The 27,500-nt window shown below is 38.0% G+C and overlaps 2 protein-coding genes across 5 annotated transcripts in view; one reads left to right on the forward strand and one right to left on the reverse strand.

The window, feature by feature from the left end:
- Positions 1-22,618, reverse strand: part of LOC138017044 (uncharacterized) — a 33,333-nt gene extending 10,715 nt beyond the window's left edge. The window contains exons 1-7 of one of the 4 annotated variants that reach the window (XM_068864252.1): positions 22,294-22,603; positions 14,871-15,019; positions 10,096-10,464; positions 5,148-5,270; positions 3,286-3,432; positions 1,548-1,742; positions 1-1,038 (exon numbers count right to left, since the gene is read on the reverse strand). The exon at positions 1-1,038 is cut by the window's left edge and continues 138 nt beyond it. In XM_068864252.1, coding sequence (XP_068720353.1) covers positions 1-1,038; positions 1,548-1,742; positions 3,286-3,432; positions 5,148-5,270; positions 10,096-10,464; positions 14,871-15,019; positions 22,294-22,422 — 2,150 coding nt within the window. In that variant the 5' untranslated portion in view covers positions 22,423-22,603. Of the gene's footprint in view, positions 1,039-1,547; positions 1,743-3,285; positions 3,433-5,147; positions 5,271-10,095; positions 10,465-14,870; positions 15,020-21,520; positions 21,660-22,293 lie in introns of those variants that run through there. The other 3 variants (XM_068864254.1, XM_068864253.1, XM_068864255.1) reach the window with 3 other exon arrangements.
- A 194-nt stretch (positions 22,619-22,812) lies between these two features.
- The window catches only part of LOC138017047 (deoxycytidylate deaminase-like), a 5,889-nt gene continuing 1,201 nt past the window's right edge, over positions 22,813-27,500 (forward strand). Inside the window, exons 1-2 of the mRNA XM_068864257.1 lie at positions 22,813-23,307; positions 27,340-27,500. The exon at positions 27,340-27,500 is cut by the window's right edge and continues 53 nt beyond it. Of these exons, the coding sequence (XP_068720358.1) occupies positions 22,971-23,307; positions 27,340-27,500 (498 nt within the window). The 5' untranslated portion in view covers positions 22,813-22,970. The remainder of the gene's footprint in view (positions 23,308-27,339) is intronic.

Below are 27,500 nucleotides of genomic sequence, written 5' to 3' on the forward strand. Positions count from 1 at the left end.
CTTGGTGTTGACTCAGTTTTGATATCATTATCCTTTAGGAGCCTTTGTAAAATCTGTGTATCCATGATCTTGTTCGGTACTGCCTCGGAATCGGGTTTGCCCCGCGACATCCATTGTCTACCATCTGGTGGCAGGGTGGACGAAGCGTTGCCATCACTCAGTTTTTTCGTAACCGGAAGTGTTCTTGCCCGATTTACTTCCCCTTCCGGCGAAACTTGTCCCGACCGGTACACAGTGGGACTGAAACTATCATCTATAGACGAAGAGGATGGAGAGCGAATGCTCTTGATGACGACTGAGGTCTTGACTCTTGCGCCAGAACTCTTCGACGATCTTCTTTCGGGAGTTACATCGCTTGATGTTGAGGATATCGACGAGTTTGCTTCTCTTCTTTCAAGACCAGTCAAGACCGTGGGCTCCGCATGCCACGACTGCCTCGTTATTTCACTTCCGACAAGTTTGGGCTCCACGATATTCTCGGTTGGCCACGATCTTGACGGACTATGAATCGGCTGACTGCTGGTTCCTTCAGATAGCCTCGAAACTGCTCCGAATTTGGGAGGAATTTCCTGAGGAATTTGTCTGCGACCTTGAGAGCGGAAAGAAGTAAGAAGCTTGGAGGTGCTGCGTCTCGGTGGAGGAGCAGGGCATTGCCTACGCACACCACCGACAGAGGAATCCACTCCATCCACTGAATCCATATTTGAGGTGCTCTCGCTTTTAGTCATTTTCGGGACTGTCGGGTCCCACGGTAGGCGCACTTCTACTTTATCACCAGGTACTGCATACACATTGCTGTTCCACTGCCTTTGTGGTTGCCAAGAAGACAATTCATCAGGACGTACTTCATCAGTAAGGGCAGGGCGAGAGGCCTTTTCTTGAATTAAATTTGATGAACTATAGCGATTGGTTCCTCTAGAAGACGGTAGCGTGTTGCTGCTGCTGCCGCCGCCTTCATTCCGTTTTACCGCAGTCGCTGTGACCGTCACTCCATAGGAGTCTGCACCTCCAAAACTCTTATTTGACGGGAGTGTTTGACTGCAAAAATAACCAGAAGGCTGTTTAATTACGTGCTGTAAAACCGCAACCAAAATGTGATTGATTGCATCTAAATTTAGCCAATCCATGGGCCAATCAGAAGTCAAAATACATGAAAGCACCCGGGCTAAGGGCGGGAAACGCGTACGGCAAAATAATCTTGTTTATATATGATTGGCTGAGAATTAGGCACGAGATTTTTGGAGCAATCGGGAAGGGCAGAAAAGGCGCGTGTAACAAGCTTACGACATGACTTACGCTTGTCGTAGCGTTTCAAAAAAATCTTTTAAAATGCTACGACATTTTTTCTGACTTACGACAATCATAAGCGAGTTGTAGGTTTTGATTTACACGAAACAATTCGTGTCGTAGGCCTGTCGTAAGCTTGTCGCATGCGACAAAAATCGTACCGACTATTTCAACGCACACGCCAGCAAAGATTCCTCTATAATTTAATTTACTTTTATTTCGGAAAAGGATAGGCACCAAAGGTAAGAATGACTTCCAACCTCTTTTGAGCATCTGATTTTTCACGCATACTGCCTCGGCTTCTATCTGCTATGTCTTTATCTCTGCCCTTGTCTTTGTTTCTGTCTTTGTACTGTAGAACTCCAGCATTTAGTGGGGTGACTCGTTGTGGTTCTTCCAGGAGCCACCGACCGACCCAATCATCTTTGGATAAGTTGTTTTTAGCAGTTTGTTGCCTAAATTGAGGGAAATTCACAATTATTCGGTTGCATTAAACTGTGGCATCAGGGCCGTCACGAAAGGACGGTCCAAAGCTATTTTTAGTCGCCTATTTCACTGAAAATATTTTTAATGACTGTCTCGCTGATCACCGTCGCAAATACAGCAACGACGCAGCTAAACAAAGTCGAACTGACGGCTGTACAGTCCATGTATGACCTTGGAGCACAGCTTAGCTGGAATCAGCTGTATGCTGTTTTTTTGCTGAGGGAGGAAAACCGGAGAACCCGAAGAAAAACACTCGTTATAGAATGGTGAACCAAAACAGACTCAATCCACTGAAAGCGTCGGGTGCAGGAGTCAAACCTGGGCCACAATTGAGTGCTCTGACCACTGGACCAACCCTGCATAGATTGATGACGATCAAAATACTTCAACTCCCGTTTAAAAAAAGCCGGCCACTTTCCTTGGTGAATTTGTCCATACACATCCAATACAGCAACATAATAAGATACACGCTACTACCGCATAAACTTCCTTTAAGCCCCAGGACTCTCTCTATTGCTCTTTGGTTAGGGGTCTGGTTGAGGTCTTGATTAGCACACAATTCATGTTATCCCAAATCACCAAATATGGAAATAAACAATAGATATCCCAACAATAGCTAACAATAATTAGTATCACCCAACTAGTGGACTAATGCAAATCCTGCATTTTGATTGGCTACGCTACTAGAGGACTATTAGTGATAGTCTTTGAGTAGCGAAAAGCGTTTTATTCCCAAATAAATATTTCTTCAACTTACATTTGCTAACTTTGTTATTGCCTTTTCTGTCCGACTAGTTGAGTGATACTAAAACAATTAGACCCTTCGCCCTCAAGGGCCACAGGTCAATAGCCCATTCGGCTTCACCTCAAGGTTCTATTGACCCGTAGCCCGCAAGGGCTACGGGTCTAATTGTTAATCATTGCTAACAATGGTTAAGCTAGTATGAATAATTAGCTCATGATTAGAGGCAACATCAAGTAACATGATTTTCATTATGTACCAGTATCTGTATTGGACAAACTTTCACACTGGATAGAAGGGCTGCGGAAAGGGAGGAGATGATTGGGCTACTTATTTTCCAGTGTTGTTTTCTCCTACACCTCTTTCCCACCCCTCACATTTCTGCAATCCATACGAAAACCTTACTAGTGAATTGCTAGTATTGATAATTGCACAAGATACATGTAAGTTTTATAAAATTGTATTGTAATGAAGCCACCTGAATTTTTCAGGCGTCAATAAAAGACAATTCTCTACTTTCTGAAATCCCATAATTCATCTGGTTTACCCTGCAAAGTTTGCATATTCATTGTTTTCGATTTCTTCTTGGACATGAAGATGTCCCAAGAGGGGGGCAAACAAGATGTATTACGGGATTTTGGAAACTACAGAATTACTTGAATTGTCCAGATAAGAAGTGAGAGGATCACGTCTCAATGTCCTCTTCAACCAGCACTTCAAACAGATACATTTATTCGAGTGTAAATGTAGTCACATTATCTTGTCCTTACTTTTCCATCTCCCTCCCAGGAGGTGATCCTTTTGATGGAGACACAGCAATGTTTGTGCTTTTGACTGTCACTTTCTGTATACGCCCAGGGCTTGTGTTTGTGCGCTCATGGTGAACTGGCCAGCTACTCTCAGGAAGACTGACACCCCTAAAAATCAAAATGTACGCTCATGCAACTCCCACAAATATTTGAGGAATTGTCTATTTCCTCAATTCAATATAAGAATCCCATCAAATTTCACTTACTGAAGTGATTCTAATCAATATTTGCAGTCTTATAATTACAGAAATAATACAAAGGATATCAATTTTTCAAAATATTTTTCTTAATTGTCCATAGTATTTCCTAGAGCTTAAGATGACTAACATTTACAAGGCTAATAAAAGACTTTAAAAAGAAAAAAACCGAACGTTTTTCGGCACTAAGCCATCTTCAGGGTAATTTGACTGTCCGCCAATTGTATATTTATAACTATCACGTAATTCCCGATGGGAACAGTTTTGCCTCGTGGCAATGAATTTGTCTGTTTAAAGTAAGTTTCCATTGTTGGATTATTAGGACCTTTAAAGATTCTACGCTTGTGAAAAGATTGCGTTGTGCAGGGAGAATTTTCACCTATGTGACAGACAGGTTCAGTTTCATTACATGCATTGGATGTAACCGAAGTAACTGTCACCACAAGAACAGTCTCCTTTCTCCACATGTGATAGATGAATGTTTTTGTCTCTCAGATTGAAAAGGCTTTTGATCTGTTCAGTTTGCCAAAGGATGATGAAAATGAAATTGAAACCCGTGAATTTGTTCAATTTGGAAATGAAAGTTTTCCTAGTTTTTCGTTTCTGCAGCATCAACATCGACATCTACATGTTCCAGCACACGGCAAAGTCCCTTGCTTCTGCTTAGGTGGTCTCATACATCACAAGCCTTGTTAGAAACATCACCACCAAGTGGGTCACTTCTGCTGGAGAGAAAAGGACTGCCACAGCACCAGGGACTTCATCCCCTACTCTTCTCCCACAGGGACAGTAAGTGAGCTTCATGAAAAATTTGTTGTGTTCTTCAAAAAGGAAATTAGGAATCAAAATATCATCTTCAGGAGAACCTTTCAGAAAACTGTTCACTGTGTGGGAAATAAAACACTTGGGATATCCTGCATTTAAAAAACGTGTTTAAATTCCCGTGGGGAGTTACCTGATAGTTATAGATATAGCATTAAAAAACGGTCAAATTACCCTGAAGATGGCTTAGTGCTGAAAAGGTTTGGTTTGTTTTACTTTTTAATATCTTTTAGCCTTGCAAATATTACTCAATTTTTTAATTATGAATATAATTTAATCTAGGGAAATTTTTGTCAGCTTAAGAATTAAGGACCCACAAATAAAGGGTGCAGCTTGTTTCCTAAAGTTTCTTACTAGACAGCCCTGATGAGACCATTTTATTGACTTCTGCTAATCATGGATTACATGTACATGTACACGAAAGAGTGGCAATAGCAGGCAGTTCACCTTATTTCTACTGTATACACAATCACACACACTAATAAAAAGGAAGCTGTTATGACTCAAAATTTAGTTTTTTTGTATTGTCAAGTATTTATAGTCTAAGAGTAACTGTTAGACTGATTGGAGGCTTCCAAGTAACAACAATCCAATGATTATATGTTGACTTTTTCATCCTTTTTGACAAAATTAAGCTTAATACTGCATTAAAAAAAGCAGTCCTAACACCGTTATATTATTTTAGTTCATTGAGCAGCTACCAAAAGATCAGTTTAGGGAATGTTTGACTAAAGTTTCAAAATAATACCGGTAATTATTTTATCAATTACTAAAAATGTAGAGGTTAATTAAAACCACATTTACCGCCTTAAACTCCAAGTTCGTCCATAAATTTCAGTTCTTGGTTTGCTGTATTGTCCAACTCCAAGCACACCAGAGTTATTGTAGAACTTTTTACCAGTCATATTATTTAATGAGTTGATTCGTCTAAGAGAAAACAGTTTAATTTAGCAATCAACACCTGTAAAACAAATTATACTAAAAATACATGCAACAAAATTATCATTTAAGTGCCAGTAAGAAACATTACTTCTTGATTCTTCAAAATTAAGGAAGTTGCCACAACATGAAAATGGTTAAATTTATAATTATTATTAATTTTGTTGCTTAAGGTTTCTGAACAAGTAAAGACAGAGAACAAAAAATATTACTTCTCTTTTCTTCAGATTTAAAAAGTTTTCAATTATTATGGACAGAATATTCAACAAGTATCTAGTTGAGATCTCTTCAAGGACTTCCTATATAAATTAAAGAAGAGCAAGAAGCTTATTGAATAGTTAACAACTATTCACCAAAGTGGAGGTGGCTAGCGGTGGATTTACCAAGCCGCAAAGCAGCGAGGTAAATATCCAACGCTAGCCACCGACACTGAGGACCGTGAATAGTTGTTTTAGTATACACTAAAACTTATTATTATTATTATTATTATTATTATTATTATTATTATCATTATCGTTATCGTTATTATCATTATCGTTATCGTTATCGTTATCGTTATCGTTATCGTTATCGTTATCATCATAATTAATGTTATTATTAAGTTAACAATACTTGGGACAGTAATTTCTTGTATCTATAATTTCTTCAAGAGCACATGATAGAGCGACTTTCACAAAACCTTGAAAATTGAACGTAAAAATGGAACGTAAACAAAAATGCAAAACATTTAATTGGCGTATGGAACAAAAACAAACGAGCACAAATTTTCATTGGCTTAGCAAACACTGATGCAAAAACGTCATCTATACATGGAACTTTCTGGAAAGTTTCACTTTGACGTCATTTGAAACGCAGTAAAGTGATTGGGTAATCGAACTGTTTACTTCCCATATTAGGAGTTTCCTTGGTGGGAATAAGGAAAAGCTTTGTTTTAACCCATTTACCCCTAAACCGGCCATACTTAGTATTTTACTCTGTCTAATGCCAGACGATTTTACTCGTCAATGGGGAACCCCTGGGAGTCAATGGGTTAATCTTGCCAAACACTGGCCCATGAAACAAATTGCAAACACTTTTGTCAAGGTCACATGAAAGTCGCTCTAATAAAATGAACCTCATAACACACATCCAAGATGGGATTTTCCATGAGTTCCATTTGATGTCATATATTCTTTTGTCTTTAACATTTTGATGTATTGCTCACAGCTTGGATGGTCTATAATTTATTACTTTGTTCAAAGAACAAAGTACATGTATGTATTGTATTTGGCTCCTTTTTTGGACTTTGGACTTTTTCTTTTTTGGTGTTGCGATTTGGCTGCACAAGTAGTTGCCTCATAGACACTTTTCACAGAAGATTTGAACTCGGCATCTCCTCATTCATCCAATAAACCCATGGACAACTATGCAACAGATTAACAAGGAAATACATGTATGTATTAAAGAACTGACCAGAAACGAGTTTCTGTGTTTTTGTATGACTTGGTAGCACGTCTTAGTTATTACATAATCAATTTTTATAATGCTCCCGGGAATGTTGAGAAGAATACTTTTAACTACACTGTACCATCATAGAAAGTTGTAAAGCATCTGTTTACTGGTTTTAATAGGAGTCAATGCCGCTAACAACGCTTTTAAATGAGAACAACTATTCTACGATTGCACTTAACCATAATTATAGTTGGATCATGGAATGGGGACTTCGGATTTGAACTGGATATATAAATATATTGATCAAGATATTGTAACTTCGAAAAGGCTACCCGTAGCCTCTTGTTGAAAATATACTAAACCCACGGCTGCTGCCAAACAGACGCCTGGTCGCATGGGGGGCCTTATTTGTGAGCATGGGCGCCCAACTTTCTGAACGAGTAACCAGAACGGGCACCTCACTTATCACAAGGTGATTCATCCCCACCTTGTAAATTCTATCCCAGCTGGAAAAAGAGATACAATTGGAGAGAATGGCGGCTAAGCAAATTCCACAAATAAACAACACTTCAACTTGTAAACTTGTTCATTTAATATTGCTAAGGGCTTCCGTTGCATTGCCTCCTGGTAGCGCAGGAGATGTTTCCTCTGTTTTTGTGCACCACACATAAAAGCAGATAAATCTGCACAAAGTTACACAACAACGGAAACCCCGGACCTTAACCATGTTCAGCTCTCAAGAGACTTACTAGTAAAACAAAATATTATTTATAATGTGATTTCTTAACCTTGAATTAAGTTGAAATGCTGAAAGAAAATATGACTTTTGATGATGTCTGCACCATTGTACGAACAAAAATTATGTGCCGCAAGTGTGAATCTCCTTTTACCCGACATTCATTGCTGAGGGTTTACTAGTTTTTTGGCCGGTGACAGCAATGGAGCCCTCACAACAGGTAAGCAATACTTTTTTCTTCTTGTGTTGTCATTCGGAACTCAAGTAAGGGAGGATAACGTTGTCATTTCAGTGATGCAATTAAACATGCATTTCCATGATGCGATGTTGTATCTCCCATTGATCGCTGAAGGTTCTTCCCTAACCCCAAATGCACTTTACTTAAGACATGTGAGCAACAAAATAACAAACAAACAAACCAGACTCTTGCGTTTAATTACTTTTTGAAGAACGCTTTTCAATTGAAAAAATATTTGATTGCTTTTTTCAGTTTGTCCATAAATACAACGTTTACTGTCACAAGGTAAACACCTGGTCCAGTTTTTTAGTAGAGCTCTGCACATGCCGAAGGAGCGCACGCACAGAGCACAATGTTAAGAAAATATGGTAACCCATTAATGCAAGAAATCTTGGTTTTATAGCCATGACGTCATCGACCACCCGTACGTATGTATATATGTCCACTCCTTTTTGTACAGTACGCCAATGTGACCAGTATCATGCTAGTTTACAGCACACATCTTTGATATTGGACATCCATGTTTTAATCAATTGACTGCTAAGCTCACCGAGCTTAGCTATTTTTTTTTTAAAGTTGACCGCTGGCCAGGTACTGGTTTTCAATTGGATTGCAGGCTCAACCCAGGTTAACTCACCTTTCTGTACCTCGACGCGGTTACAAGGTCATACTACATCAACTATAGTTCTTACACAGTCAACGCTTTTCGTGTTAAGGTGGAAAACGGTTTGGAAGATGTTTTCTTTCTGCACTTTTTGCTGGTTTCAATCCAATTTGACATATCATGATATCCGGTGGCTACACAGTTATTCAAGTCAAGCATCGGAGGGATATAAACTTAAAGCTGAGTGTTCATTTTTAATTTGCATGCAGCTGCTTTTTTCTCTGTATTGCAATTTTTTGCATACATGTACATGTATCTTTAGAAGCTCTGATAAGGTTACATGATACCTGTCTATAACAGAAATAAAAGGACAGCGAAAGCGAACAACAACAACAACAAAACAGAATACCAGTAATAGCTCGTACTCAGTGGAAGAAGTTATTCCACGAAATTCTTTCCTTGGGCACTAAACCGTAAAGGTGGTTTAATCGGTTCTTCTTTTGTTCAGGAATGAACATCGAATTTTTATTGTTATTTGGAATTAAATAACAATTATCTGTACTCTTTTGGATATAAAGAAAAAGTTGATTTGTTTCTTTGTTTTGCTCTAAAATGTGAGCAAACAGGTGTTTTTTTAATCAATTTCGCAAACTGATTTTCGTTGTACACATGTTTTATGTTATACACACGTAATCGCAATGCGTTCTTGTAAAATTAGAGAGAAATCTCACTAGCTTGTATTTTCAGACATTTGTTTAAAGCACCCAAACATTATATAAGTGTTGAAGAGGAGAAAAAGAGGACAGAGGACCTGATGGAGATGTTGGGATTGAAGGAAACAGTGGTTCAGGTGGCAAAGGCAAATGGAGTGAGATGGTACAGGCATGTGTTGAGGAGGGATGATGGGCATGTTCTGGGAAAAGCGTTGAAGTTCGAAATGAAGGGCAAGAGGAAGCAAGGAGGACCAAAGAAGACGTGGAAAACGCAAGTGGAGAAGGAGAGCAAGAGCGTTGGTTTGGAGAAAAAGGACGCCACGAATCTACGAAATGGAGAGTGGGAGTTCAAAAGATTGCTGACAAAATGGGGTTAATCCGGCTTGGCTAAATCTATATGTTAGTAAGTCATCTGTGGCACGTTTACATCTTCCGTGAAATGAATATTATCATGTAAGGCTGACCATTTGACTTCTGCCGGGTCACTGGTTCAATTAAATGATTAAATCTGGGCTCTTCAAAAAAATACACGGGCTACTAACTTTTAATGTTGAAAGCCCAAAGGGTTCCTGGAAAGTTCTCTTAGGCAGCAGCCTTGGAACCTATTATGTGGAAACCATTATTGCTTACATGTACCATTTGTACGAAAAAAATAAACATATTGAAAGACACCTTTACAACAAGATTCTAACAATTTCACCTAGATTTTGATGTGCTGTAAATTATTACAAATCATTAACCCAATGACATCTTAAATGCTCTAGGAGACCCCGCATTAGACAGAGTAAAATCTTAATGAAGAGAACAAGGCTTTTAAATTTGAAAAAAGACATGTTTCAGCAACTCCTGTGCCATCATCAGTTTGTGGATGGAAATTATAACAAATCCACTATATATTGTACATCATTGTTATTCCATCCACAAACTGATGATGGTACAGGAGTTGCCGAAACATGTCTTTTTTGAATTTTAAAGTCTTGTTCTCTTCATTAAGATTGTTACAAAATTGCTACTTTTACGTCCTTACAGAATAAAATCTATTGAGTCTCACTCCCAGGGATAAATGGGCTAATAACCTTTGCAAATCATACCTCAGTCCATCCATTTCTGGAATGGGGCTTGTTCTGCCATTTGCTATCTCTGTGGACGAGCTTGACAACCACTCGTTTGTATCCTCCCTAATTGCAGAATTACCATTGTTGGGATGTTTGTCAGAGCCTTGGCGACAGCTCGCAAGCAAGTCATCGATTGAGGAGCTGAGATTATCCGTGGATACATAAATGTTTTTATTTCGAGTTATCTGCGCAAATTTTTCTCGGTCAACATTGTATGTGGAAAAGAAATCCGAATTATGATTAGAGAAGTGTTCCACAGCTGTCTTGTAGAAATTTGGCACTTGGTTAGTGGACTTTGTGATGACAGGGCCATTGGACTGCTTTCTTAGTCCACTGTTTCCTTCCCTGTAGAAAAAGACAATAATGATTTGAAAAAACTTGTAGAAAAATACAATCATCTCACTGCCTGAGGAAATCCATGAATATCGAATTTCCAAGTCCTAAATCAGAAATTAGCAGGCTGATTTTTAGGCATAGAGCTAGCATTGCATGGAATTCACTTCCTGATTCGATTAAAAAGTCTTCTAGCCTAGAATGTTTTAAAAAAAGACTTAGATCTGGTGAGGACTTAATGAATTCTATAAGTTATAATAAGGAATCTTCCATGATAATTATATCTAAATATTTAAAATTTTAATAATTATTTTCTCTAGTTCTTAACCATATTCTTAAATTGTAGTTCATAGTCCTATATATTTATATTTGTATTATTATTCTTATTTATTATTTATTTCTGCTGATTTTCTATTTATTCACATGTATATACTTTAGTTTTTAAATAGTAGATAGGCAGGTCCACATCAGGACTTCAGTCTTGCGTATTCTGTAACCTGCGTTATCAAATAAACTATGTATGTATGTAATCAATCAATCAATTATTGATACTTACAGTGAATAAAATAATTATTGATATCTTCTGTTACTGTGTCAGGACCAAGTTAGACTGCTCACAGTCACTTCTGAGTTAGTCAAACCACCTCCTTTAGCCACGCAAGCGAGCCGAGGGGAGAAAGGTGACAGAGAGAGATATAGGGACTGCACGATCTTCTTTAACCGATGCATTCAGAATCTGCTAATCTAATTAGTGAAAGCGATGACAGATGGTTCCACCTTTTTTATTCCTAATGTAAATAAACATTAAATGGCGTGGGAATATTTATGTGCATGTCGAATTCAATCAACTACTCGGAAAGGAAACCACAGAAAAACTACTGTATTTAATTTAATTTAATGTTGGAGTGTTTTGGCAAGTTTTGACAGTGTGGTGTTCATCTACAACTATCACAACTACCAGGGACAACTTCTTGTTTAGAATGGAAGACTCATCATCTATCATTAAATCAGTGAAGTTAGAAGACAGATCTTGTTCTGCAGAAAAGATGACTCAATATTTGCTTGTAGCCAAGTCCTTCAACAAATTCCCCTTCTTTTCAAAGGCAACTACCCATAGATAATCGTTTGACTGAATCTGGTCTTTGGTAATGCTGCGACAAGGAACTATTACCACGATCGCTGGTGTTTGATTTGGGTCACCAGTATCCTTTGAGATTACTAAGCTCTCATAAAAATAATTACAATGTAATAATGGTCTTGCCGAAACCAGTTGGTAGCACAGGCATAACACGCTTTCCTGATGGGACGCCTTTGATTGCAAGTTTCTGTTCTTGTTTGGGTTAAATGTGTTAGCCATTTGAAGTGACAAATGATCAAAACCACAAAAGCCATATCATTCTTCTCTTTTCCCTTTAGTGTCACAATCTGACAAGAAGTAATCGACTCGTCAAAAATATCTGACAGTGGTCCACTGTCAACAGACCAATCCGAAGTTCCCATTGCACGAGGAGATTCTGAATACGTCGCTTACAGAAGATGGTGGTCCCTTTATCTCTCTCGATCATCAGTTTCCCCTTGGCTTGCTTGCTTGACCAAAGAGGCCAGTTCAAAGGGATTCAGAAAGGACTGTGAGCAGTCTAGGACCAAGTTACCAATATTGCTTTCCAACAAGGTGAAGCAAAAATAATATATTGATGTCCTGCACCACCGATTTAAATTCTACACTTTTTTTGTACAATGTAGATGTTCCATTACAATCAACTTCCAAAAAAATTTTAGTGTATGTTAGCATTACATTACGGTTGTGTTTAACAGGGTCTTCTAGCATTGTATTGGCATTACGTTTAGCGTTGCATTTGCGTTGCATTCTTCCACATTTCCTCAGTCCCACCATTCATACTTATCTGCAGTGCATGCGTTCGGCGGTTTCGGTTGGCAGGGTTTGTCCTCTCACAACAGTCAGCCTTCTTACCATCATGCTCGCAGCGTAGCAGTAGTTGGTTATGTGGTTAATGGAGCGTTTTTGTCGTTCGGTGCAGTCCCCATCCCCCCAACCCTTCCCTTCCCTTATGGTTCTTGTTACAATACTTTGGGGGGTGGTTTTTAGTTCTATTATTATTATTATTATTATTATTATTATTATTATTATTATTATTATTATTATTATTATTATTATCATTACTATCTTTGTCATTATCATTGGTATTGTTACCACATGTACATGTATTTATTTCATTTGATTTCTCTTCCACTGAAATATCTTTCAGTGTGACAGGTGCCCTGGTTTAATTGTTGTTGTTGTTGTTTCTCATCCTTTTGGGTAAAGGGGCTTGTGGCTGGGTTCTGGAGATGTACATGTACAGTGTAGGTGGTTCCATCAGAGGAGGGGTTGGGTTGCTAGTCAACCTACACACTGTGCTATGGCACCTGACCTCTACTTGCAATGGATGTTGTTAATTATTTATTTTGAGTATCCCCACATGGAGCAGGGTCTAATGATGGCCTTTGCAAGGTCAGCCTGAAATACTGTACCAAGGACTCTGTACATAACTCTATATGAATAGTTTGTGGGTTCAAATTCTTTGGCAAGCATTGTAAGAAAGGGCTTACAGATTGTATTCCTTACTTATCTGAGAAGACATGAAAGACTAAACACTCGCTGGTGTCAACACAAACACAGCACATTCCCTTCAGTTACATGTAATTACTTAAAGACACTGAGTGATGGACACACTAGGGTTTGAACCTGTGAACTAATGCACAGTACTCCCAATCTTAACTTTAGTTCAACTGAGCCAATCCATCAGCAAAACTAGGGCTAACATTCCTGAAGGGGGATTTCCTTGGATTCCTTAATGTTATCAAACAGTCTTTGATACTGTAATTCACAGATTCAAATAAAATAATGACGGGACAAATTAACGGGTCTCACAAAGAAAACGGTTTCATAGCTCAGTTGGTAGAGTGCTCATTGCACTGGTAACACAGAGGTCATGGGTTCGAATCTTGTTGGAGCCCTCTGAATTTTTCAGGTGGCTAAAAAAAAAGTCACTTCTCATTAAATTGTGTTTTCATCTTATCACCTTGTGATTATTTGCTCCATTTTGAGCATGATTTGGGACAGAGTGGTTCACTTCATGACTAATAAAGTGATACAGTAATTACGTGCATTTCAATTTATTGTTCATAATTAAGCCCCAATTCAAGTAGTAATACAGTTTGCACTTTAGCCAAGGATAAAGATGTTTGCTCCATGTTTCAATGCATCTAATACCACCTTGTAACTATTTGCTCAATATTGCATATAATTTGGGATAGAGTGGTTTACTCCATAGCTTACTGGTCAAAACAATAACAACACTGAATTCTCCCCAAACGCCACTAAGTCCATCAGAGATGTATCCAGGTTTTCATTTTTGGGGGTCCTCTGGACCCCTTTTTGAAAAATTTGGGGGTCCATTGCAGAATTTTGGGGTCCAGCTAATTAATATTCAAGAATTAATATTTGATCTAATCTCAATTTTCCGTAAAAGAGCATCATTTATTTTAACAACACTTGAGGTGAAATTTAGGAACAAAAGAGTAAACAAATAATTAGAGATCGATGCACATTTCATCGTCGGCCCGTGCGGCAGTGACTTCATCATGGCCAATGTTAATAATGAAGCGATTGAATACATTCAAGTTTCATGTTCAACACGTTAATTTTAACACGAAATCTGAAAAAGTTGCATAATTTGCAAAACAGACAAGTTACGTGTAAAACAAGAACCGAGATGATGACACGTGTGCGCCCGGAATTAATATCAACAGGGTCGCACAAAACAAAAATTTAACATACTACGCCGTTGGATTCTCAGTCATTTCGCTGACGATAAGCGAACTAATGCTTGAAATTTGCTTGGAAAGCATGCAACAAACTGAACTTGGACTGAAATATTTTATTATCACTGGTGGCACATTGAAAGTGTCGCCGATTGTCTCGCCTAAAAAACAGCTCAGATCATGTCACGCAACACGTGGGAATTCAAAACTTAACTCCTCAAGCTGGACATAATGGTTGTCAAAATGAAATCATTCGACTACAAAAATCCGAAAATAACGGAACTCGCACATTTCACCGTTGTGAGAAATGGGAATGTTCAATTTCCTTCTGAAATACGCCGTTCGCATGTTTTTCCTGGCGTTCGTAATTTGCATAAACATTCCATTTTTTTTCTGCATCAAGTTGGACCCTTTGTTCCGTATTCTATGCGTCCAAAAAGAAAACGAGTGCGTCCCAGGACGCAATGACGCACTCTGGATACATCTCTGGTCCACTATGTACATGTACAGTGTATAAGGGTCTTAAGTCAACATACTGGCTGAAAAGAAGCACAACCTTTGCTCAGAAGTAAGGAAAGTTTCAAACAACTCACCTTCTTAACGTAATCTTGAGTTTCTGTCGTGAGTATCTCACCAACTCCATTGCATCAGCTCTTGATTCACAAGGAATGGCATTGATTGCCAACACCTCATCTCCAACAGCAATGGATTGAGAAAGATCTGCTTTTCCACCTTTCATAATCTGAAACAATATTTTACACAGTCAGTCACTTTATTTAGTGCCAGGGGTTTCAATCGTATTTCAAATTGGCAGCTGGTTTCAGTAAAATAACCAAAATTGTAATGTATCAACAAGAGGCACAACAGCTCCTTTCCTAGGAATACTGTACCCTACAGAACACCCCTAAACACCACATTTCAAAAGCAAAATAATTGATGATCAAGTTAGACAACTTGGTGTTGTTATGCATTGTCAACATGATGGGAATGCATCCACAATTTTTCAATTTAAGGAAAAAAGTAGCTGACTTCTCTGCACTCAATGCACTCTACAAAAAAATGACATGATCTGCAATGCAAAAGATTTCTCCTGCCATGAAATGTACATATACTATCGATGATTCCCTGCATTCTCTTTTACTTTCCTTGATAAATATTAGATGCCCTGTTTTCAGGATGTCACCCACTATTTTATTTTTTTATTTTTTTTATTTTAAAGAAAAAAAAAAAGGTATACAGTTACAAAATAAAACAAACTAGTGAACAGAAATAGAGAGTGCAGTAAATTACAGGTATATGGTAGCTAAATACAACATGTCTGAAAAGTGCAATGATATCTTATATTACGGTAAGGCGGAACTGTTACAAGTACATTTATTTGCACATACACTGTACATTGTATGTCTATTATTTTGTTTGATTGTCTCTCAGTGTGAAGGGGAAAAAGGAATACTGCGAGACTAACTTTTCTGTCTTACTTTACTTCAAAAGTTCTGTCAAAGGATCCCATTTCTTATTCTCCTTGGTGTAAGTGTATGATTCAATCTTATATTGAGAAGACAGTAGGGGAACAAAACTGTTAATGTTTGGAGGGGTTTCCCTCATTTTACAACACCAAATGAAGAACTTGGCGATTAGGAAACAGAAACTGATTAAAACATTATGACACGAAGAGCTTTCTGGCTTCAATCCTAATAAGACAGTCATACTCTTTTGGTAAATATCTGGGATGATGGCTTTCTCTTTCAACCACAGTATTAAATCATCTGAAAAAAGAGATTTTTTACAATGCCAGAAAAGATGACAAAGTTCTTCAGGGAAATCTCCGCAAAAGGTACATGTACGGTTTGAATTATTTTTATGGCCAATCTTTTGTCAAAAACAATAATTTGTCAGTAATATTCTATGTAAAAACCAATAATGAAAGTTGGCCTATTTGGTACTCTCCGTGCAGCAAAAAGCTAGTTTATAGGCGTTTTTTCAGTCAGGTTTATAGCAATTGTCAGATTCACAGTTAGCGTCTGAATTTGTTTCGCTTTTTTCAGGGTTATTAGCCTTCATAGATATGAGCTTTTTATAAACCAGTTTGTTGGCCTTTCATCTTTTAATAAAAGAAATATAGAAATCTTCGTGTCTTGTTTCACTTGATTCTTTTGTGGCAGGGGTTCTATTAGACCGAACTGAAGATACGAGTCCAAAAAAGGTTAATGGTTGAATTTGTACAGGTATGTTGTAGATGTCACCCACTATGCACTGAGTCATTGCTCAAAACAATATCTTGAGAACGATTCTAATATTTAATTTATATGTACATGAAAAACATTCTCCATTCCACTTGGCTAAGAGAAATGCAGTTTTCAGGTAACAGTGCAGAAAAGAGGTACAGTAAACCAGTGCAAAGACATAAGTTACCAATTGGTCGGTGACCAAAGAAAGCCACAGATAGCCAATCAAATTCTAGCCCTGGATGGCACAATTATTGCATGGTATGCATTCACTGCTTCTGCTTAATACAGGCAATCTAGATGTTTTTTCATGTCTATTATTAATAAGAAATCACATGATTTTTCTCATGTAATTTGGAAATAAGCATTCATAACTTTTTCAAATGCTGCAAAGTGCATGACCCTGTTTTGTCTTTGACAAAAATTTTACTCATGCTCACTTAGTCCAGATAGACCAAATTTGCTAACTCAATGAACTTGTACCCAATTTGAATCTCCCAGGCTTAAGATTCTTTGTGTACTCAGGGCTCGAAATTAACGAAAAAATCCAGTCGCATTTTGCGATAAGATACGAAAATTTAGTCGCAATTTCGCAAATTTTAGTCGCAAAATCGTCGCGCTGCATTGTGTTGTCAGCGGTTTAGCAGAAAAATATGAGCCCGCAGTACTTGTGTGTAAAGAAACTGCTGAAAATGGCGAATGATCGAAGGAATGGAGCTGTGCACGTAACATCGCAGCTAAATTACTATACAATTACGCTACCTTCAGAGAAAATTCACAGCAAGAAACAAAATAATTTTGTCATTTATTTATTTATTTGTTTATTTTAGCAAAAGTAGCAGCAAAGTGGCAACTGCTAACCCTTTTGTTTCGAAAGAATGATGGTGACAACAAGTCGCAAATTTGCGACTTCTCCAGATATTTTAGTCGCAAATGCGACCGTATTGGTCGCAATTTCGAGCCCTGGTACTGTATTTGCATTATATGCCATTAATATGGAAATACCTGGAACAAAACGTTTTATTCTCAAAGTGTTTGAATTGGGTGCAACATTGAGTTAAGCGATTTGGTCATTACCTATACAAAACATAAGTACTGTACGATGACAATTTTTATCGGTCTTTTGAAGATTTACTTCACAATCAGATCTTTATACATTGCTATTATTTAAACTTTTAAGAAATGCACTAGCAAGTGAATATGATCTAAATGAGAAAAACACTTCAAGGAATTTGAATCAAAGAAAGCGAATATTTTCTAGGAGTTATTTACAAGCATTACTATCTATCATAACAAACTTTGTCCTCCAACAGAGAAACCACGATTGAAGCTTTTCAAACTTGGCACCTTGATAACTTATATAAAGTGCTTATGATGAAGTGAAATTTGTTTTTGCACTTTTCTAAAATATAATATTTCAAGTGGTTTTAAAATTCCAAAGTTTGAGTTGTCTAGGACAAAAACTGACAATTTTACAAGCACTGAAAGTTGAGCTAATTTCCCTAAAAATTGTCTGAGGGACTGGGTTGAGTTTGTCACATACATGTACATGTGTAATGTTGGGTGCAGAGGTTTCTTCACACTCCTCGCAAATTTCTTGTCACGACAAGGACAATTTACCAATTTTTGCAGGAGAAAAACATGTCTAGTGATTTAGAAACGAATGTTATCAATCAATAGAGTAAATTTTGATGCTACTTGTAACAAGTTGCAAAAATAGTGGAGACACTTCACCTTCTTGGGGCGTTATTAATTTCCCTATTATCTCTCACACTGCAGCCCCCCTCCCCCCCTTATCAGTGTTGCTAGCAAGACAAAAAATGTTGGGAACTTAAGGAGTCAACATTGAAAGGGGGAGAGGGGAAAGAAAGTGGGAAAGGTTTAAATTCTATAAACGGCGGGCATTGGAAGCTAGAAAAGGTGTTTTTTAATGAAAGTGTTTCAACAATTTTGCAACTTGTTGTCTGAGTTGGTTGTCACTGTATTGCCGTAAGGTCACTTTGTTTAAATTGGAACGGGAAGGCATCTAACGTTTGCGTTTAATATGGTGTTTCCAAAAAAAGGGTTTAATTCTCTGATCTGCTGTGAATGGAAAATGGCCAGGGGTTTCGGTATGACGTAATTTGATAGAATTTCAGTGCTTTCTGTGAGTCAAGTCGAAAATACGCATAATTTGGTACACGACAAGGTGTGATTTCCATCCTTTCGCTTTTTAAAGTACGCTAGAAATATCCTGGAACCGATTTCGAAATAATTTGCCTTAAACACCTATATTTCGGTCGACACATGACATCTAAAGCACGCGCAACATGTACGAAATTAGCTGTTGTTTACGAATGAGAAACAGACATAACCTCTCCTTAAACTGCGATCGCATGCCATTTAAAGGAACATCCACTTTCCGAAAAATCAATTCTTAGCAAACATTGCTATACAAAGATACACTTTCGTAGAGGTCCATTTGTAACATTACTTACTGCTTTCGGGCTAGTCTGCTTCCAGAGAAGGGATTGGTAACGCTTAGTATCAAGTCTTCTAAGTGACGTGTTGGGTACAGACTAATTCCATGTTCTTTGGAATGACTGACTAAGCACAACGATCAAAAGAAAGCACCCGATTGTGCTAAATCCTTTGCGAGATTTGTTTTACGATGAGAAACAAAAGTGAACAAATTCAGTGTACCGGCTACACATTATGACATTTATATGAAACGGTCTACACGGTCTACCACAACTTTTCACTGAGAAAATAATGATATCATATTTCTTGCTGTTGCGATGGTAGACCGTGCTTGGATGGTAGACCGTTGGTAAATGGAATAGACGATATGTACAGGATTTCTAACTGTGTGAGCTTTATTACGAATCACCTGGTAATGTATTGGATTGATTAGAAAAGAAAGTACTAGTTGAATTGTGCTGTTTCCTCGAAGATACGATTTTCAACTGTAATGCCACCATTCCGGTTGACGTCACCAAGAAACACAATAAATGGTATTGTGTTACATAATACGAGCCATGTGTAACTTTCGGAGCATCAGATCTGCAGTGCAAAATACTTTGCTCGCTTTAGTATTTGGTATGGAGTCTTCTGTTAGCGTTGATACGGTGTAAGTCCAAACACTCAAAATCGATGCTATCGTATGTCAATAATTAATATCCTTTCGTGTTTGGTACAATGTGCTTTGCACTTCGCGTGCAAACTTCTGAAATGTTTCAGAGCTTATACGATATTTTAATGATTGTTTCTTTAGTTCCTGCTTTTCTACGTTGAAACGTTTCCCTATAGAATTCAAATCCAGACTGGCAAAATTATTGCAATCAATCAGACAACAAGTTGCAAAAATAGTGGAGACACTTCACCTTCTTAGGGCGTTATTAATTTCCCTATTATCTCTCACACTGCAGCCTCCCTCCCCCCCCCCCCCCCCCCTTATCAGTGTTGTTAGTAAGACAAAAAAATGTTGGGAACTTAAGCAGTCAACATTGAAAGGAGGAGAGAGGATAGAAAGTGGGAAAGGTTTAAATTCTAGATACGGTGGGCATTGGAAGCTAGAAAAGGTGTTTTTTAATGAAAGTGTCTCAACAATTTTGCAACTTGTTGTAGCGATGACCAAACAATCTTGCTTGTTGCAAGAATCTTGAAAGTGTGCCGCACAGAGTGCAGCGCACTGAGAGGTAGAATTGTGTCTGCAAAAAAACTTCAAACATTTGCCCTGGCAGCTGGATTGGATGGAAACTGATGCATCCTCATGCTTTTTTTATACTGATTTGTGCAGCTCTGATCGTTAGGAGTACCAACAATGCAATATCACCATTTTCTACTTTTCTCTTTCCCACTATGTACCATGTTGGCTTGCTGTTTTGCACCCAAAATTACACCACAAGCTGTTGTCATGTGGTGTTTTGACTGCGCATTTTGAATTCCATTTTTTGTAGTAAGTTTCAGCGCTCTTAAACTCGCCAAATTTTTATCCTAGACAACTCAAACTAAGGAATTGTGCATTTCAAACACTAAATTTTAGAAAATTGCAAAACCAAACTTCACTTCATAGGCACTTAAATAACTATCAAAAAGTTCCCAGTTCTCCTCAAAAATTCCACAACATATGAAAACATTCATTTAAATGTTTTGTGAGCCAACGACAGTAATCATATATACCCCACCAACAAGAAACCATGAAATGACAGGACAAGAGTGCAATGTCAACATATTTGTCAAAATAAATTTGCTTTTTTCCTCAGAAATATAGTCCAAACATTCTTGTATGAAAACGGGACAAGTCATTTTTTTCTAATATAAAAAGTAAACATTAAAATTCTTACAGTTTCTTCTTTATATTGATCCCATTTCCACACTTTATGAAAAATATAGCAGAGAATTGCTTAAAGCAATCATTGGTTTAAAGTGCAGTATGCAGCCCAAACAATGTTTCCCTTGAGGCAGCTTAACCGGGAATTTTCTTTAAATTAAACATAAAGAAACAAGAGATGATTATAATATTACTGTATTAACATTATTACATATTGCCATGATTTCATTAACAACCATTTTTCAAACAGCAACCCTGGTTGTCCTAATCATACTTAACGTAGATACATTATATTGCCGGATAAACGAAAATCGAATTAACACAGGAAGTTTGCGCTGACATTCACAAGTTTCTCCCACAGAGGAAATTATTTATAACCGAGAATATATCAACATGAAAGAAACCGGAGATGAATAGGAATAAAACAAGATTCCTTGCATATTTCAACTTCATAACAAGGAACATGTTTACCAGACAACATCGAAGAGGGTTTGTTCGCCAAGATACATGAATGCTAACAAAATATTCTAAAATCATTCAACCGTGTCATTATATTATACTTTCAAAATGCATTACATCGTCTTGAAATTACAGGTTTTGACCTCCGCTTTAATTACGCACCGAGTTCGTAGATATTTTCCGACAGTGAAATAGCAACGTGTAGTACAAAAACCATGTAGGATACAACGCACTGTCAGGTACAAACCTCAAAGGTCCTTTTATTGGTCTTTCCTCAAAAACGCTGAAGAGAAAGAGCACTTTCTTCTTTACTATGAGAGATGTTTTTAGAACTTTTGACGCTCGCAATCCTCTAAACTCTGCACTAGTATTCTGTCAAAGGCCATCAAAAATTCGTACTTCGGAATCTCTGAAGCTTCGAATGTCAATCATAACATTACGGGTGTCCGGAAAGCGAGTCAGCTACTGGTTCAGTCTAAGCTTATATTGAGTCCACTTAATTCAATATTCTCGAAAATTCTCTTTGAACACTCATTCCTCAAAATTTCGACAGGTTATGATAAGATGCAAGTCCTTTTTAGACTACACACTGGAGAACGTAATGAGGTGAGAAGAATCTCAAAATCGTAACCAACGCGTCAATCAACACAAACCACAAAACGATCGAACGGATCTTGTCGGACGAAGAAACACGGGTCGATTTCAAGGGGAATTTGAACCAGGAAAGTAACATTATACGCCAAAAATCACAAATGTTTATCTTCAATCAGAAATAAACAAAGAACGGAAAGGCTATTTATACCAAAACCGAACTCTACAAACCTCGCCGCTTATATATTAACAACTTTCAAATACACCTAATCGAAATACCCACAATTCTGTCGACAAAACATACAATTAGAAACAAAGACGCCAGAGGCGAAACGCGAACAGTGATTAAACTTATTTCCTACATTCGAAAGTCACTACTTGAAGAAATTAATCTTATTTTAGGGTGGAACGTTGCTTTGATTAACTCACCTTCGAAACGATGAGTTTTTTCCTGAAGTCGCTGCCACCGTCCAACATAAAACCCCATGGCGAACCACCAGAAAGTGTCACGTCAAAGATCTCTTCGGAGCCTTTCTGCTGAGAACTCAATCTTGGCATTGTGTGTTATCGATTGCCCGTAAAAATCTTTGGATGCGATTCCATGGCTTTTGAAACAAGAAGAGGCAAAGGATATTTTTGCTATCCCTCTACCGACTGAAGTTGCCAAACCGGGAAAAATATGCCAATGCAAATGTCATGCAAATTTTGCATAGCAGCCTTTTTCGTTGTAGCGTAACACACCTCTCGTGAAAGCGAGGCCGATAGACACCGCTGTCCTCAAAAGCGGCGTTTACGTAGTCGTTTACGTGAAAAGGGTTCCACTAAAGAACATAGATAGCGATATTTGATTGGTGGATAAAAGAATCAAACTTTGTTGAACCAATGAAAACGTGTTTTGTATGTTGTTACTTTTTTTTACAATTTCGCGGGAAAAATTTACATCGAGTTGATTTTCGAGTTGCTGAATGTCTAAATGACTGATCTCTGAGGGTGAATAACGAGCTAAAACGAGTACTATTCTATATTCACCGTTTACAAATCGTCTCACTGGAATTTGCAAGAGAACAATCCGACGCGAAGAGACAGGAACATAAGCTTAAATCGAAATGCCAAAGCGCAAAACTGCACTGAAAGTCGTTGAAAGCGATGGCGATGATTCAACGCCGAAAAAATCCCCCAGAGTGGAGGACATGATACAACGCACTCCCCGTAAAACTGGAAAACGAACGAACTACCTAAGCTGGGACGAGTATTTCATGTCCGTCGCGTTCCTGTCAGCCCAGAGAAGTAAAGACCCCAGCTCACAGGTTGGAGCCTGTGTGGTGAATGGGGACAGAAAGATTGTCGGAATTGGATACAATGGAATGCCGAATGGCTGCAGTGATGATGAGCTCCCTTGGTCAAGAGTGAGTGAAAATGAGTTGGACACAAAATATCCTTACGGTAAATATCTAAACATTGACCTCTGACAAGCAACCAGGAGACCACTTGCACAATCCCATAATGCACCTCTTTTATCCGCGAAAAACTTTGCATAATCATGGTTTGCAATTTCTTCTGGGACATGAAGATGTCTGATAAATTTACAAAAATAAGCGATATTACACAACGTTTCGAAGTCATCTTGACTTCATTTTCAAGTGATAAATGTAATGGTCTCGGAAAGTTTACCCAGTCAATTAAGTGGTTGTTTATAACGTCAGCCAACGAATTAGTGTGGACGCGATTAAATGTTCTAAACAAATACTTTTGCGCAAATTGAGTCTGATTGTGTGTTCAACTGAGTAAGCCGAAGTTGAACACACAATCGGACTCAATTCATCCGAAAGTATTTGTTTACAACATTTAATGGCGCGCATACTCATTGGTTTGCTGGCATTAGTAAACAACCACTTAATTTAAACTTTAAATGACCATTACATTTATCACTTGAAAATGAAGTCAAGATGACTTCGAAATGTTGTGTAATATAGCTGATTTTTGTAATCAAATGTATTTCAAATGTATTCTAAAGTTTCAGTGTCGTCATGAACCAAGACAGGCTTAGTCGAGAAACATTGGGTTATTTTCTGATTTGATGTTGAAATTGGAATAAAAATCAATGTATGCGCTTCAAAGTTCAAAGTTTTTTACTACATAACAAGAAGGGGTCCCAAGAAATTGGGGGGGGGGGGGGGTAAAGGAGGTGTATTATGGGATTTGTACAAGTAATGAATATTGAATAGGGGAACCATTATCCACTTATGTACCAGTTATTTGAAACCCCCGGACCACCCCACCCCCCCCCCCCCTTTCTTGGGCATGAGCAGGGCATTCACTTAGGTAAACCTGGTGAAATCCCTCCCCCCCCCCGCCTCCTAATGTTCCACACAAACATGGTAATCTTGCATAAAAAGGGTTGACAAAATATATTGTTGGCAGCCATGAAGCGAATACATTGATTTTATTCCCGTTTCAACATCAAATCAGAAAATATGCCAACGTTTCTCGACTAAGCCTGTCTTGGTCCATGGCGATACTGAAACTTTGCAATGCAAAGCATCCTGTTGTTCTGAGATGAAGCAAAGGGATGATAATCTATTCTATGCAAATTTACTATGTGGTGCGAAAATGAAAGTCGCTGACCATGGAGTGACTCCCACTTATTCCACCGGAACAGGATGAGGGGACAGTGACTCCTTGTGTAGTCCCTGTTTACTGGGGGACCAAAATAGAGTGAGTATGAAATAAATGTCCCAGCTTATGCCTGACAGAGGAGGTGTCCAGGGGTTTCAAATGACTGGGGTATTATAGCGTCATTGTCATCATCAAGCAGTATTGTCTGTCAAGAACGAGGCATCTACAGTACATTCAAATGCAAATTAGTGGCTGGGAAATTATCTCAGGCAACTCCACTAATGATAACCAAACCTTGTGGGTGGTCAATACATACACGTAAGAGAAATACAATGAAGGTTTGTTTTTCGAGGGCTCAGCTGTGATGTCAGTGATACATAATATCTTGGTCAAGGATAAAAAGTATCACAGAAATCAGTGGTCTTCATTGGAAAATGGGCCCTGTCCTATTTCATCCCAAGATTGCTGAATGAGCCAAGTGAATAAGACATCATTGAATGCTTACCATGAATCCCTGTCTCCCCAGTTGCCATTGGCTACAATCTCAGACAAAAATAAAGTGGACACTTCACGCTGCGTAGCAGATTACAGATTCCGGGAGCCCGACAGTTTTTACGCCATCAACATTGTCACGGGGGAGTGGGGTTCAAACATGCTTTGGTGTCACGATCTTTTAGACCGGGATTGTAGCCTTGCACCTCCCTTGTGTGCCTTCCCATCAGCTTCCTCTGGCATCCCATTAAAATAACATATGAGATTTACAGCTTTTGAAACAATTTGTTTTCCTAACTGCCTAGGAGGTTTCATGCCCAATTACTTGGTCAGTCTTCTGACACTTACTGGTACTTTTAACCATTCTACCATTGAAAATCAGTGCTAAGAGCTGTTCACTGGTCCAGACCCAAATTAACTAAACTCTTAAACCAAAGCTGTTCTGAATCCAAACACAGAAGCAAACAACCAAGAATGTAAGGGCATCAGGGGATTACCCCTGTGACATACACTGTACAAAGAGCATTTCTCAACTTGATGCATTTTAGTTAAGTATCCTCAAAAAGTGTTCTTAGTTCTGTGTTTGCTACTATGGATAACACTACTTAACATTCACTGGAACTACCTTTCCCTTTGAGGTGAATTGCATGACGTAAAAAAAAAATGTTGCCTTTCCATATTAGGAAAAACCTTGTCCTATCAAAATTATATTATAGAGTGGTTTTCAATTATTGAGTGTTGAAAGTAATAATTGAATTACTTTGGTTTATGATTACTTCACTCAGTGATTGGTTCAAAGTTTTCGCGCCCTTTTTTCAACCAATCATGGCTTGTGCATGCACATTTTCCTGCGCTTTGTGTCAGCTACGTGTAATTACTTATAGAGGTTTGATTGGTTTACTGGATTGTCTCCGACCTTTTTGATTGGCCAAGGTAATTACTTTGGTTTTGGTTTTACGACACTCAATTGAAAACTGCTCTAATGACATTCTTCATCACTCGTTTCCGGAATATTTAACATCATGTCTTCAAAGAGTACAAAAGGCAGCCGCAAGCTTTGTCAGTGGTAAATATGCAACAATGCTTGATATCCTGAAATTGAATTGGTCTCCGGTGACTGAACAACGCAAATGGCATATTCTTAAAGTACACACAAGAGTTTATACAGCTCAGACTGGCCAAATTATTTAAGACTAGAGACTTGCGAAAATAATCGAAACTTACTCTCCAGCAAGGGTATACAGCTTCAAAGATCAATGATCACGAATACGTTTCAAGATGAAGCTGCTAATTTATTCAATAATGTTCCCCTTTCCTTAAGAAACTGTATGGACCCAATTTTATTTTTAAGGAGACAAAAAAATTGCTACAAGATAAAGCCAAGTCCAGATTATAATTGTCTTTTTTTCACTGTAAATATTAGCGTTTTTTAACATAGCATAGTTTTAATTGTAATTACTTTAGTTAGATATTAACGGATGAAGAGCCACCTCATGGAAATGCTGTTAATAAAATCTTTATTATTATTATTATTATTATTATTATTATTATTATTATTATTATTATTATTATTATTATTATCATTATCATCAAGTAATCGGATTTGGGAGTAACAGACTGGAATCTGTACCTTTCACTTTACAATACCGCAAATATCAACTAGAGTTCTGCATTTGCTACTTTGGATAACACTACCGGTACTTAACATTTGCTGGAACTACCTTTCCATTTGAGGTGATTTACATGAAGTAAACTGATTTGGGAGTAACGGACTGGAATCTGTACCTTTCACTTTACAATACCACATATATCAACTAGAGGGTACGAGTTGGTTAAATTCCCTATAAATTTATGAGCATCCCATAATTTCTTTCAAAACAATTGATATCAAAATGGCTGCCGTATCGGTAAAAAGGTCCACTGGGGACACTGTAAGAGATCAAAAAATCAATTCAACTCACATCAAAATCATAACTTGGCTTTTGAGGAGAGACGAAAACTGGAGTACCTGGAGAAAAACCTCTTGGAGCAGAGTAGAGAACCAAGCAGACTCAACCCACATGTGATGTCAAGTCTGGAGATTGAACCTGGGCCACTTTAGTGGAAGGCAAGTGCTCTCCCCAATGAGCAGCCCTGCCCTGGGACTTGAGATTGTTGGCTCTCTACTCTGCTCTAGGAGTTTTTTATCTTGGCACTCATGTTTTATTTTCTTATCAAAATCCAAAAATTATTACTTTTGATTTGATTTGATTTGGCTGGATAATTCATGTGTTTGATTTGATTTGATCTGATCTGATTCACATGTGATAAATCGTCATCATCATCAAAGAATCAAATGGTTTGCTATTTGACACTTTCTTCTCCTAGTTTGCCATGCAGAAATGAATGCCATTCTTAACAAGAACTCAGCAGACCTCAAGGGCTGTTTCATTTACGTTGCCTTGTTTCCCTGCAATGAATGTACCAAGCTTATTATCCAGGCAGGTATCAAGGAAGTGATATACTATTCAGACAAGTATCATAACCAA

Source organism: Montipora capricornis, chromosome 9 (genome assembly GCF_036669925.1).
Source record: "Montipora capricornis isolate CH-2021 chromosome 9, ASM3666992v2, whole genome shotgun sequence".
Classification (NCBI taxonomy): Eukaryota; Metazoa; Cnidaria; class Anthozoa; order Scleractinia; family Acroporidae; genus Montipora; species Montipora capricornis.